At 29.9% G+C, this 15,644-nt stretch overlaps 1 protein-coding gene across 1 annotated transcript; it reads right to left on the minus strand.

The window, feature by feature from the left end:
- Positions 1-3,710: 3,710 nt before the first annotated feature.
- On the minus strand, positions 3,711-6,774 carry LOC108767858 (transmembrane protein 164). Its single transcript, XM_018517939.1, has 7 exons — positions 6,656-6,774; positions 4,993-5,337; positions 4,772-4,888; positions 4,627-4,705; positions 4,461-4,561; positions 4,065-4,377; positions 3,711-3,855 (listed from the first exon to the last, which is right to left on the minus strand). The coding sequence occupies exons 2-6, from the start codon at positions 5,308-5,310 to the stop codon at positions 4,093-4,095; spliced, it is 900 nt and encodes a 299-aa protein (XP_018373441.1). The 5' UTR covers positions 5,311-5,337; positions 6,656-6,774; the 3' UTR covers positions 3,711-3,855; positions 4,065-4,092.
- Positions 6,775-15,644: the final 8,870 nt, after the last annotated feature.

Genomic DNA, 15,644 nt, shown 5'->3' on the forward strand with positions numbered 1-15,644 from the left:
CGTAAATAGCCAACATTGATGTAATGAAGAGATAGTCTTCATACCGTTTCTTTTTTTAATCTTTTCCTAATTAAATTTGATTGAAAAAGTTGTTAGTGAATCATTTAACATTGTATTTAACATCGTATGTACTACGAAATGTATTTAATCATATTTTTAAGATGGATATTCAATCGAAAATATTCCATTGAAATAAAATTTGGCTAATTTTTAGAGTTTTCCGTATATCATGCAGAGAAGATTTTATTTGAATACAATTGATTCGCTATGGAACGCATTGTGCAATATGAGTACTCGCCAGAATATAATTCCACATACTTAACGTTATCGACATTATTTACAATCTACATTGAAAATAAGAAGTAATGTATCTTTTTGTACAAAATATATGTATAAAGGCAACGCGAAGTCATGTACAAAATTGTGAACAATTCACTGGCAACGTATTTTGTATATAAGCCAAGTATTTATAAATATCATATAAATGAGGCTGAAACTGACGGGAAATTCATTCACGATTTTAATTGCAAGATCAATCTAAATCATACGATAACAATAACAAATGGACTCAATATTTCTAATTTAAAAATAAAAATGCCACATGCATACAAGTAGTATAGATGGTATCGACGCTGTATGTATACTTGTATATTGTCAATCTTTTATATACATAGTGCCCCGAAATTCATAAATCAAAAATACATAATAAGAGTCCTCGAAAAAATAAGTTATGAGTATTTGCGATTTGCCATATCTAATAGTAATTTTTGAGATATAAATATTAAAAACTTAATCAATTATAGCTTATCGTTAAACAATCATTTAACCTATAATTTAGTCTATATAGTTTAACATATAATTATCCTGTTTTTAACTTTCATATCTTAACAACTACTTCATGAAATTGCAAATGGCAAAAACTTTTTTTTATAATTTATTTTTTCGAGAACTTTTTTACTGTGGTGTATATATAAAATTATTCTTCACATAATACTATCCATACAAATAACGAAATTGCAAACTTATTTCATCTCTCTCTCTCTCTATTTCTCTCGCGTATTAGGAAAATATAATTTGACTCTTAAAATAATATTGCAATTGATATATGAAATTGATTAGAAACTCACTTAATTAAAAGAATAAACATAATTACATTTTTTGCCTCTAAATAATATTAATAACTTACAATATTAATGCAATTATCACATTAGCGACACTATGAAAATACTTCATCTAACAAATAAAATTAAAATCTTTAACATGGAATGCTCGAACATATCACTATTTTGCGAGTTTCTTTGTATTAATTTTTGTTATATTGTCTTTTTTGACATAAATGGGATATATCTCGATAAATTAAGAAAATTTCTTCCGTATAAATAGTTAATAAATAATCTAGTTAGGCATATCTTACGGTATCGTATGTCATGTCAGAAATACATATATATATATATATATATATAGTAAATCATTATTGAAACAGCTAAATAAATTTAATTCATCAAAAATAAAATGTTAACAAGATGTATCTACATAAATAAGACAATATGTTAATGTAATTTTAATTTTTCCTCTTGAAATATATATAAATTTATTATTAGTTAACGTATTATTAATAGATCAAAAATTTCATATTACAATTATTTGATATAACAATAAAAAAACTGTTGAATAAAATTCGACTAATTTATGATTAACTAATGAAAAGTATTGATTATTAAATAATAGTAAGTTTACATTATCTTTTATAAAAACTAAATGCAATCTGTATACAAGGATATTTCACTTTTATTAAAATATGCAGTAACTTAATTAATCACATTATTTTTAAATACTGATTTTTTCAGTTTCTATTCTCTCTTAAAAAAAAATCCTTCACACGATTCCTACTTTAATAAAAGCTACTATAATAGTGTTCTTATAATATCATGTCAATCATATTTGCTACTACTTTAATTTTCGAAATATTACTATACATATCTAATGCAAGAATTGGAACATTCTCGTGCAAGAATTATGATCATTCTGTTTTTAATTTAAGATTTAATATGTAATTTTTTTTTATATATATGTGATATATTTTATTTAATTATATTCTACAAAGATATCTACATATTTAAACTCTTATGTTCAAATTACAAGATTACCAAGTTAAATTTTTCTATATCGTTATTTTAAGTCAATTTTATATAGTGTCACTAATATTACTATTATTATCAATATTATTATGAGATACTAATAACATGAATACTATCAAGCTGTTTTCATTAAAATATAAGTTTCTTTCTTTAATGGCAGCTTACTGAAATTGTTTTGCTTTCGTCTAAATCTGTACAAGTAACAACATGGATCGTTCTATTTTAAAGCAACAATGTTTACAGAAATTTATTATTACACAAAAATTTTATATGGAAAAATTGAAAGGACGTAAAATGGATGTTAGTTTTCATCCATGAGAGCACTATTTTCATAAATTTTAATTTCTGTCTGGACGAAAGCATTAATTTATAATCTAAGCATGTATCTATTTATCACATAACATGCTATGCACCGCAAAAATCGAATTCTAAATTCTAAAATTTTCTCACTATAATAATAATGATATATTTTCGTATGCGAAAATTCGTATAGTACGTAATTAGATAGTATAGGAACTGTCATATAAAAATATTTCCGTATACATGACTTTCGCAAATAGAATCGTAGATTTATCAAAATAAGAGCATTGTATATGTCATAAAATGCTTTGTCAGCTCTTTATGGTCTCCCGATTATGTTTAAACCTAAGAATTATTAATGTTTAAACCTAAGAGATGATACCTGAGGCCAAAATACTTATATATTACATTATATGCATTTTTAAACTGAAGAAATTTACGAAGTTTCACAATTTGCCTTCCAAAGTGGGCAGTATTAATCATGAACTTTTTATCAATAACAATCTCCTTCAGTCCTGATAATATACAATATAATATCAATTATGATTTATTAAAATATTTGTGGGTATTGAATTCAGATTTAAAAAAAAGTTAAAAAAATTGTATGGTTTCTTTGAAATAATTAATAATTATATATAGATGTCACAACCACTGTATATAAATAGAACTTTCTTATAAAAATCACTTTACAAAGAAATTTTTGTTCTCTAAAAATAAAATATTGGATGTTAAAGCAAACTTTTATTTCATTATTTGTATCATTAAGATAATTGGGCCTATTTTAATGCACTTCGGACCGTGCTACTAAGAAGATTTACCATGAAACCTCGTAAACTTTCACTGCCTATCTATTATGTATAATACATAGATAAAATATTGCAGTTTCGTTATTTGAATATCTTCATTTCTATTGCGAAAATAAAAATATTAAAAAATGAATATAAACTGGTGGCACGAAATGGTTTGTATACAATGTATTTTTATCTAATGAAAGATGTAATTATATTTTTAATGAGCCATTGTTGTTACCAAATGTCAGTTTAAGCCTCTTTGAGATTCTATGCACAAGACTAGGCATGATAAGCATTTGGACAGAAATTCATATTTCAAATTGACTATTCTTATTCGTTTGGTATTATGTACTAATGAATTAAAACTAATACGATCACAACGATTGCATCAAGTTATCTATTTGGTAACTTATGTATCTATGAAAGATTTTAATCCTCCAAAAACAAATATCCTTTTAATACCTTTTAAAAAAAAGTTTTTACTGAAAATATATTAATTGTTTATGTTGGACTGTGACACAATTAAATCTGTCAGAAATTCGTTTTTTCCTATCCCCCACTTTTAGTTTCCTTGTATATCATATTTAGGAAATGATATAATAGACATAATTATAAATTGTTTTAATCTGCAAGGAAGAAAAATCTGATATTTTTATATATCTATAATCTATGGTAGAATTAATATCTGCGTGATTACGAATGCAAATGCACATTATGCAAAAATATGTAAAAATCTGTCATTTCTTATATATAAATATTCTTATATAACCTTTGATGATGCAATAGTAGATATATACTCACTGAATTAAGATGTGTGTGCTCAGTTCAAACATACCTCTGATAACACAATTTTCTCTTCCAAATTAATCAAAATGTGTATGGCCATTTCCTGAGGTGTTAGATTCTTCACGTAACTTCTCATTCTGTTCATATGTATAATTCTTTTTTGGAATAGCGCATTCCAGCGATGGCTTAACTCTAGTCAGTGGAAACTTAGTCAATAAAAAATTAGATATATAACAAAACAGCTTGCACAAAGTGGGACATAATATTAATTGATGAGTTACTGCCCATAATCGATAATTTTGACCTTCAAATGGATCCAAAACAGCTGCACATAACATATGACTAAGATTCACCTGTACAGGCTGCAAAGAACAAATAATATTGCAAATAGATTTTCAAAGGATTAAGCCTATAACATCTAGATAACAAGGTATGATGTACAAACCAAGGCAACACTTTGAACAATCCAAAAGTGATATCCTACATTAAGGCCATAACTGAGGATTGACCAGCTCATATCAGATAAGGGCTCAATATTATATACACCTAATGGAAAGAATAGCACAGTATTATCCACCTACTCTATTATTCTTATTCAAACACATAATTACCTCCAATCCTCAATAAATAATATGGTATTATAAGCATCAAACCATGCTGAATATAGTACAATGCTTTGTCTGCAAATATCTGTAAAAAAATCTCATTCAAAATTTCATTTTATATAATATATTTAATTGCATAATTATGACTTACAATGCGAGACTCTGTTTCTGGAAATAGATATGCTAATACCGGTCCATTCAACAGATTCAAATGTATCCTAAAGATAGCGGTGACCATTGGACTAGGATCCGCAGCCAGCAAATACAACTGTTTTGTAATAGAAAATATAGTAAACATAGTAAAAGTTTGTTAATTTGATTTGTAAGAAATAAAATTTAATTATTACACCAATATAATTCAAAAAAGCTTACCTGTAATGCTGTCGTAATATGACAAGGATTGAATAGATATATAACAGTTCTGCTGGTGAATTTAAAACCGATTTCCATCCCCAGGACCAATGACATCATAATCAACAAGACTCTTCTGCCTACACGGTCCTGGCCAACGTAGGCTAGTTGCTTTGGCAAAGTTATTCGTTTGAGACCCCATATGATACAGGATATGATAAATACAGATATAAACAAAGTTTCTATTATCCGTCGCTTTAATGTTAAATAACTCGCGCATTCCGGACCGACATTGCGTGGTATAGAGCCATTCACACCTCCATATGCCCACTCGAACATTGCTCTAAATTAACTTCTCCTCCGGAACTGAAACAGAACAGCAATTGTTCTCATAATCTACAAGTCTTTTACTACCTGCAGTCATGATGAGCAAAATAATCAAACGACTTGAGTCAAGTCACTCAGTTATTTTTCTTAACATAGAAATAAGAAACAAATCTTTTAAGTTTAATTGTAGTAAAAGACCGTTTTACGATAAAAACGTTTATCTACATCCTGAAAAGTATTCTTTTTTTATATTAAATAAACTTTAATTATCTTATATTATTTAATATCTTTTGTCTTCGTTACAAATTATATTTAAACACGTTTATATTATACAGTACTTTTGTAATTTTGTGATCTTTTATATTTATATGAGCCGTTTATTTTGAAAGTGACCTAGCCCATGTAAAAAAAAAAAAATGTTTATGATAGCTAACTTCAAGTAGTACACGCTACTACAAAGATCAACAACAAAACATTGAAAAATGGACTTAAGCCACTTTCAAAATATCCATGTAAAAAAAAAAAAATGTTTATGATAGCTAACTTCAAGTTGTACACGCTACTACAAAGATCAACAACAAAACATTGAAAAATGGACTTAAGCCACTTTCAAAATAAACGACTCATATATTTTTATGTTACTGAGGATGACTAATGAGGGTCGAAACGTATAGCGTTGTATTTAAATTACTGTGAGATTAAAATTCATTTATTAGCACTTAACATTCTGCATTGACTCATAGCCTTTATCATTTCATTTATCTTTTGTCTTTTTATAATTTTAAATATATTGAAAAGATTTTTGCATCGTTGTAATGCTTACAAATTGATAACACGTTTTCGAAACTGGTTATAACTATTTTTTGTAACTAATTATAAGTACATTCTGGCCACCTCTTAGAATTAGTGATCATTATACCCACTTTGATTATTTAGATATTTTTACACAGAAATATTTTACAAATGCAAAAACTGAATTCTACAACAATAATATGGCATTAAATGTTTAAAGAAAATACATTTATGCAAAAACTAATATTTAAGCAAAAACTATCAGGGCCGAGTAAAACTCTGGTTCTTGTGTTCAAAAGTTTCTAGTCTTTTCGATAATTTTTCTCTTTAAACTTGACACGGTGAAGAAAAAAATATCAAAATAACACACAACTAATGGAATAAAAAAAATGTTTTGCTTCATGTAAAACGAGAAAGAATTATGAAGCCGTTTTAATTACGATCAGTATGCTGCGGCAAGTGGTTAGTCGAGCAAGGTTAGAGTTAGCGAAAGCCAAAGGACGTTCGACACTTTATTGATCTCGACATCCAATTGTCAATCATTTGATATGCACAATCGTGGTACCTTAAAACAAAAGGTGTCTTTCGCCGCAATGGAATCCGTGCTTGAGTAATAATGCCTGCACTATACACTAAAATGAAAACAATTCAGAACATCGGAATGTCAATAGACTTCACTCCACGGGTTCGAAACCCCCCCCTCCTGGCCCCTCCAAAGAATAAAACATCGATTGGTTGACAGCGAACATACGAGGCAATCGAGATATCGTTTCCTGGCTCCTAGATGGCGGCACCTTCATACAAAATGTACTGTTTGCATTACACCTTTCTGCACTTTCGATTTATCGATTTATTTTAGGCCTGTTCTTTTTTGACTAAACTTTTGCACCAGTTCATCTTTCTTTCTTCTCTCTCTAGGAGAAAAGAAGAGGAAGAAAAATGAACTGGTGCAAAAATTCAAAAAGAACAGACTTATTGTTACATAATTTTGAATTTAAAATGAAATAAAAACATAATTAAAATAAAATCAAACAAAATATGATTAGAACAAAATATAACAAATCACATAAATTTTGAAATCACAAAATAATTTTAATTTTTTAAGCTATGTTTTTAAATAATTATTTTTAGATTATTATTAATTCGTTACATGTTTAGATTCGCTATTTTAAAGGACTTTAACCCACACAACAGTTCTGTGAGAAATACCTATATTGGAAATGTTTTTGAAAGTTTTCTTAGGACAACTTTGAAAAAATTATGTTTGGGAAAATACATTATTAGCCGAGTATCGCATTTATATTTTGTTTGAATCTGGAATAGCGTTAAAGCTTAATTCATATATGTTATACACAAATAAATATAAGTAATAATAAAAAAGGAAAAAATTAATTATAATTAAACTTAATTAATTATAAATTATTTAAAAAATGGAAAAATACACTATCCAAAAAATTATTTATGTTCTTTCTTGTATTTGCTTAAGCCTCACGATGTTAGAATCGGTCCGAGATCTCGGACAGAGAAAAAATTAACAAATCACATTTAAACAATTTGATCACATAGCCATTGCGATTAGTCAATTCTTTCTTTATTCGAGATCTCGGACCAATTTCTAATATTGTGGACACAAAAGGCTTTAGACATGAAATCTTTGTATATTCAAAACTTTAATCTTAATTTTGATTTGATAAATCGATTTACACACAATTAAATGACGTAATTTTTGTGTAGTTTTTACATAAAAATATATGATTTAAAAGAAAAAATATATTTTTTCTCAGATTGTCTCGTATAATTCACTTAATACGAAGTTTTTGATTTCGATGTACTTATATATTTTAACAATAAGGACTGGTTTCACCAATGCGCCATTAACTTAATCGGCCGTGAACTGACCAATCGCATTTGTTGTTTAGTAGAATTAACCAATTACGGTTGACAGTTAATCCCGATTAGGATTAATCGGCGTTGATGAAACCGGCCCTAAGAATTACATAAACGATTTTTAGTTTTTGGTCAATTTTTATATTCTTGAATTTAATAGAAATGTAACGAGGTGAAAAAATATTTATGCGCAAATTTATAAGATAACATAAATTTTAGGATAAAAATAAATCTGCGTTCAGCAAAAAAAGCAGCTTTAGATGCGCATTTTACGCTAATTGGATATATTGAGAAAAACCGTTGGCTTGTTTAATAGAATAGAAGATTAGATCTATGCGGTTGGCACTACGCGATCGTCGTTTCACGCGATGTCACGTGACGCGTCTAACGATTAGTGAAATAGAACGCATGCGCGAGGTTGAAATTTGAACAAGAAGATTTTTTATACGCAAATACTTACATATCGATAAAATCTCTACAGAAAACGTCCAGAATAACATCGACAATTATCGTAGCTTGTTGAAAAGTGTGTCGAAAGCATCTGATTCTTATCGCAAATCTAAATTGTTCGTATCTTAAATTACTGTACACAGAAAGGGCGGGAATTTTGCGCGCGCAAGTGCAGCCGCCATGACAGTTCAGCGCCGCGAGCCGAAGCACGAAAACGTAGTCGCTCCGTAATTAATCGCCGATTTTACCCATCAAAAATGCGCAGCGAGCCCGAATTTCTGCTGGAAATAGCGACTAAGACGATAAGCGATCGCCAGAGAATGTCGGTTGTCGCGGATCTTCGTCATATTGCCGTTTCGTCCTTTACGATCGGTCACACGATACTGGTGAGTATAACGTCCCGATGTCGTAGATACGCAAAGTGTCTTCTTACGAGAGAATTGAAGTGATTAGCGTACTTTCTTTCCACTGGATACTGCATATTAGGTATTCCAATTCTAAGAATATCACTCGTGCGTTTGTTGCTGTTTCCGTCACTGGATGCAATTGTATGTCAATAAAGTTTGCATTTGATTACATTTGAATTGTCGATATAAAAAAGACGTAATTCAACCAAAATGATTGATTCTTTATCGTCATGCACGTTAATTATTTTTATATCTGAAATTATTTTAATATTAAAATGTCTGAATATTGCACATTACGACATTTTCGACGTTTGGAATGCCAGTATGCGATCATTTCGTAAGTAATTGCAAATTTTACCCGTTAAAAGTATGCTCGATTTTTTTCCAGGAGTGCCGTACATACAGAAACTCGCCGGTTTGCGTAAAGTAGCCACAGTAATGTTGCTGCGCGTAGCTTAGTGCCGAGACACTACCAGTATCTCCAGATATGGCTGGAACGAATCGGTTATCGAGGATTAATCATCGTTTTTGTCATATCAACGCTGTTAGCAACAGTATTGTATAACACCGCGATGCCGGTGAGTATAAGTTTCAATGCTACCTGCACGCAAAAATAATTAAGTTTTCTTGAAAAAATTGAAGCAATTAACATACTTTTCATTAGATGTAGTATTAGAAATACCAATTATTGTAACTATATATGCAGCATATTTATTATGTTTAATATAAAAACTGCTACTGGATATAATATATTGTGGGAGTTTTCCAATAAGAGACATTTGTGACAGTGCCATGTCTCCAAGAGATGGCAATAAGTGGTATGTGATATGTCAAAGCTTGTGCATTACTTACATCTACAACTTAAGTCTCTAAGTATTACGACAATTCTTGTGCTCAGATCCTAAGGGTGCTATTTCATTTGTACGTTTTTGTCGTACGACAAATATGTACAGAACAGAGAGATCCTCGGATCTGTCTATCCCATAGCCAATCAACAGGCTTGAAAAATTTATCATACGACAAAAACGCACAAATGAAATGTACCCTAACATTGTGAATCATTAGTATGTACAGAACAGAGATCCTCGGATCTGTCTATCCCATAGCCAATCAACAGACTTGAAAAATTTATCATACGACAAAAACGCACAAATGAAATGTACCCTAACATTGTGAATCATTACATCCTTATTGTTTGCCAATGTTAAACAAAGATGAAATGATCACTGTCCTTTTTGGAAAGCTCACTGTATTGATAAAGTGCAAACTGTTTGTCAGTTCCCTCAAGTGAACTACGTGTGATCGTAGCTAGATATAGCATATCATTTCGGTATAGATGTAATGTGTATCAATTCCATCATCGAATAAATCTCGTGCAACCATAGTATTACTTGTATAATCAATTTGAGTGTGCACTTAATGAAAATATTTATACATAACTCAATTGAATATATAATATTTGTATGTAATTTTATTGAAATACGCAGAAATGATAATATTGAAAAAAGATTAACAAATAATCGTAATATTGTGCGCACAATCTATAGTAAATTTTAATACCCTTGAGACCTCTAAACGCAATTCTTGATTTAAAAGAATAATATTGAAGTACTATTGCGCATTTAATGGAAAATTTATCATTGAACATAATAATCGGCCACAATTATATGCACGAAACTCGTTATGGCATTAAGTGCATTCTATTTCTGAAGTTCTCTGTTTCATGTACTGCAGAAATTTATGTTCTTCGGAAGTGACGTGCGTAGCAGATATTGAATATCATTGGGTAGTGAGCGTAATTAACTGCTCATTTCCGGTGTTCGTCTTTTCCTTGATGGAGTTTGTTTCTAAGACGTAATTTGCAACGGATGGAGTAAACTGCAATATTCCAGTGGGTAAGCAAAATTAATTATGCATTATTTAAATATATACAGAATCGTAATAATATATATACTCCCCCTATAGCGATTATTTATTTTAACACAGAAAAACATGTTTGGTTGAGTTAACTAGAATTCTGGTGGAAAATAAACGATCCAGAATTCTAATTAAATTTACAAGATTTCTGGTTAAATCTATTACAATTATAGTTGAAATAATCAACATTTAGTAGATTTAATTAGAAATCTAGTAGAGATAAAAAAAATTCTAGATCATTTTCCACCAGAATTCCAGTTGATTCAACCAAACATTTTTTTCCGTGAAGTATTTATTAAAGAATTTAAATATATTATGGAAGAAGAGAATTATTTTTTTATTAAAATATTTAATTGCTATAATGGAAAAAGATGATATTAATTAACAATGTCAATAATATTCATGAATTTTACAATTTATAAAAGATTTCTTGTTTTTTTCTGATTTCCATTCTGATTTTATTTTTACCTACTCTCTTTTTTGCAGTTCTTGTTTAATTATTTATAAGTATTTGCAATCGAGAGTTTAAATAATGGTGAAATTTATGTACAAGTTAGAATTGTGAAAATATTAAGAAATTGTGCGTTTAAAAAAAGCAAGTTTATAAATAGTTTATTAATTAAGTGAACATGCAATAACCATTTTCGATAACAATGGTTAATAACTATATATGAATATTAGAAATAAAAATAATTGATTATTTAAAACAAGAATAAAAATACACATATAAGAAATATAAAAATAGTGCACGTTTATTAAATTTTATTGTTTCTTTGTACAGTGACCACTGGAGGGTACTGACAACTTGATTGACTTCATTGTTTAACAATATCAATTTGGCTGGCAAACACCGTCAAAATATGAACAACTCTTCACGCGCGCGCTCAAGGTAAGTCCTTAAAAATCATTATGAAGGCTACCCAGTTTAGCGAAATGGAACGTTTCTAATGCAGTATTGTCACACACTATTGATGTTAATGATTTATATTAAATTTTGCATAAACATTACGTTCACTTATTTGAAATACAAGTTGCAGCGAATAATACATATTGTTGATACCATTAAATTATTATTATCATATTAGTTACAAAGAGGTTGATAAATATATTTATATCGGATATTTTAATATATACTACATATAATAATTTTATTATTCAATTAATATTTATATGCAAAATAACAGTAGCTCTAATTGTTTCGTTTAGAGATGTTTTCAATAATATTTTGAAATTATGAATGATAAAATGACTTTTTCAATCTCGTCATTAGCGCATGAATGTTTTTAATATTTCTCGTAATTTGTAAACTAATTACTTAATTTACGATATTTGCAAGTCGTTTTACAGCTGCGTGACTCAGTGCAAATCATATGTTTATAAATATTATTAATATGTTGTGTAAAAAGATCACACACATATATTATAGTTAATTTTATATACTTGATATTTTTTTAAATTAATAATGTGTGTACTTCTCGTAATGGCGGCAAGTGTGCCGAGCTTGATGGCGTATATAACTGTGTTATATACGCCATCAATTCTTAGAACTTCATTAGTGTAGGCTTAAAGACTCTTATCTTGCGTAAGAATGTACTTTAATTATTAAAACAATCATGAAGGAAAAACTGCTTGCGCAAAAGACGTACAGATTGGATTTCAATAGCTTTTGTAACAATGTCCTTTACATGCATATTTTATTATGAATAATTCTTGTAATATTATTAGTAAAAGTTATATTAAATTTCGCATTAAAAAAAATATATTTATATGAATAGAAAGTTTCTCGCTGTTTTTATTTAAAATAATTAACAATAGTACTTTGTATGTAAAGTTTTCTGGCTATCATATATCATATCTTAAAATTTCTTAAATCTTTCTATCGGTTGTTTTATTTATCACATAGATGATCTTAAAAGATATTGTCATGCCTAAGATTCTTTCTTAACTGAAAAAATTCAAAAATATTTTTTTATATTTTTCAATATTTGAAGCTTCAAATAGCATTTATGCAATATGTATTTTTAATCATTATTTATATGTTATGCCGTGAATAATATTAAATATAATAGCTCGAGTTTTTCAAAGCTTGTTAAATGAAGTTACTGTAATACTAGGGCACCTATCATGGAACAAGTCGGAATGGATTTTGATCGGAATTACTTTATTTTCCCTAGAAAACGCAATAGAAATCTAGAGAATAATTGAATAATTCTGATCGGAATCCATTCCGATTTATTCCATGATAGGTGCCTAGAATTAAATTGAATATAGAATGATTATTTTCGATTAAAAAAATATATGTGCAAAATAAATTTAATCTCAAATTGTTTAGAAGTATATTAAGGATGTAAATTTTTTTTATTGTGCTCATTATGTATTTCTTATTTTGTTCTCAATTAAGCAATTCATTCTTACACGATGTCTATTTAACATCTGACACAGGAACCATTAAGGCAAACGCAAAATGAAGTAGCAGGATCGTTCGTTCTTTGCGATATTTCTCAAATTTCTTCTCGAAATACCGAATTTAGAAAAGAGTAAGACGGATCGATAGACGTACGCAACGAGCATCGCCGAGTGAGTCAGATTTCCAGGGAGTCCTAGCCATTGTTGAGTACAAATATACACAAACACATATATGGGCACATACGAGCGTACGTATACACATAATGAACATGCTTATAGTGCGGTAGTGCAAAGGCGGAGCGCGCGGCATCAACGGTGCGGGATGCGCGTCGCGAACGGCCGAACGTGTCATGTGTGCGCACCGCAAAGTGAGCAGCTTGGCACTTGCAGTTGCACAGGCCTTAGGCTTGAATAAGGGGAGGAGCCTCGTGCATTGCCTCGCGCACAATTATCCCCATTCTCCTTTTGCGGCTTCCATTCCTGCTCCGCGCGTTCTCGTCCCCCGTATCCTGTCTATCGCATATATCGGGGGTTTCGCCACGACGCCATCTTGCTCGCGTGCATTCGTTCGTTTTCTCGACTCTTTTTTAAAGTCTTTTCCACCGAACCCGCACTTTCGCAGCCCGCACGGGGGTCGCCAGGGTCGCCTGGATCGCCGCTACCAACGATTCGTGCTAGGCATCCCTCAAACGGAGAACATCGAAGAGGTGTTACTCGACAAGATAGCTCTTGACACTGAGATATAGCTCCAGTTTCCATAGTTATTATTAAAACTCGCTAGATAGTCTCATCAAACTTTTATAGAATATTATTTCTTCAGAAGAGTATTCATTTCAAATATACAAATTTCTACAAAATTTCTTTTATCTATACAAAAAATGATGCATTGACCGGCAACATTCTAACTTTCATCTTATTTATTCAGTAACACTGAGAAAAATGTTCTGATTATACCAATCAGAATTTTAGTTATCATAATTGAATTTCTGCTTATCTCGACTAGAGTATAATAGATATATATCGACTAGAATATAATTGAATATAATATTATAGAATATGATAGATTTAATTATAAGTGTCTGAGAGATTAATGTCCAATTTTTTCACTTCCAGATAAATTGCGGATAACCTTATCCAGGAGATATCTCTTAGATAAAGTTATCTAGAGATGAAGAAATTGAACATTAGTCCTTTAGAAATGATTATACCAGAATTTCAATTAATACAATCAGACTTTTTTTCAGTGCAGTATTAATGAAACAAATAATATTTTATATTAAAATAAGAACATGTGTGTGTTTCATTAATACTGTCATTGAATTAATAAGAGTATTTTTAATTAGACTACTGATACAACATCATTTAAACTGTTACAAAATACATGATACAATATCATTTTTTCCGTGTAGTCATAGCTCAGCGGAAGTTAGTGAGCTTATGTTTTCAGAAAGACGATTCCTTTCGGGACGTCAAGTACTATGTAAACTAACATTACAATTAGCAACTTAAATATTTTATGATACTGAAACATATTGATTTTTCAATCTCTTATCATTATAATGACGCTGTTTGCGTTTTTTAAAGACAGGATGTTTATTGCTTGGAAAAACCCTTTTCTTTTTACTCTTAAAAATAAGAGATTTCGAAATCTCACTTTAAAAAGTAAAAATTGAGCCAGTCTTAAAAAAGAATAGCTCAACTTTCAATCTTTAAGAGTGAGATTTCACTCTTTCGAATGAGATTCATTCTAAAAGTTTTAGAGAATATATTTTATTCTATAGATTTCGCGGTTCCAATTATAGAAAATGATAAATATATCGAGAACTCCTGTCTTCTACTAATTTATAGTACAGTTTGTTTGCGTTACTTGATTCTAATTTATTTCAAAGTTGCATTTAAAAAATCGTCTAATCTTACCTGGAATTTTTAACAAAAATACCTGGAAAATCCAGGATTTCTCAGAGAATTTTTTTACAAGATTTCAGTAAGCAACCATGAAAGATGACTCCTCTCATCCACGCGCAAAATGTGAATAATGTATTTACACTGATATCGCCTCGTAAATGTGTTACTTTATGCAAAATGCAGAGATAAAGAGGCTCGAAGGTACTAACACGCGAAGAAACGAAATATTATAATTTTACCGCGAGTCTGTAATTGCCGGTATTTATTGCGTCCGCGATGGATTATCATCGTTGTTATCCAGTCGATGAGACGTTACAACACCAGCATCGATAATCGTAGACGCGAGATTATAACAAATCGGCAGATTTACCGTTACGACACTGTCGTTTAAGAAGAATATGAAAACCCGGTAATAAAGCCCGACGTTTATACGATGCATAAAAGTGTCCGGCGTTGACGAATGAATACCGATATTTCGTGCGCGGAATATATCGTGTGGGGCTGATAAAATTTTTCAACGATACCCCGGCTTATACGTGGGAATATGCAGTTGTTACGTTTTCCTCGTTATCGATATTCGAA

Source organism: Trachymyrmex cornetzi, unplaced genomic scaffold (assembly GCF_001594075.2).
Source record: "Trachymyrmex cornetzi isolate Tcor2-1 unplaced genomic scaffold, Tcor1.1 scaffold73, whole genome shotgun sequence".
Lineage (NCBI taxonomy): Eukaryota > Metazoa > Arthropoda > Insecta > Hymenoptera > Formicidae > Trachymyrmex > Trachymyrmex cornetzi.

Bases quoted from the DNA above. Each gene is read 5' to 3' on its own strand.
- LOC108767858 (XM_018517939.1), bottom strand. From the start codon at position 5,310: ATGTTCGAGTGGGCATATGGAGGTGTGAATGGCTCTATACCACGCAAT. The intron at 4,706-4,771 runs GTAAGTCATAAT...ATTTTTTTACAG, and splicing joins CAGAAACAGAGTCTCGCATT to ATATTTGCAGACAAAGCATT. The intron at 4,562-4,626 runs GTAATTATGTGT...TCTTTCCATTAG, and splicing joins TTATTTATTGAGGATTGGAG to GTGTATATAATATTGAGCCC.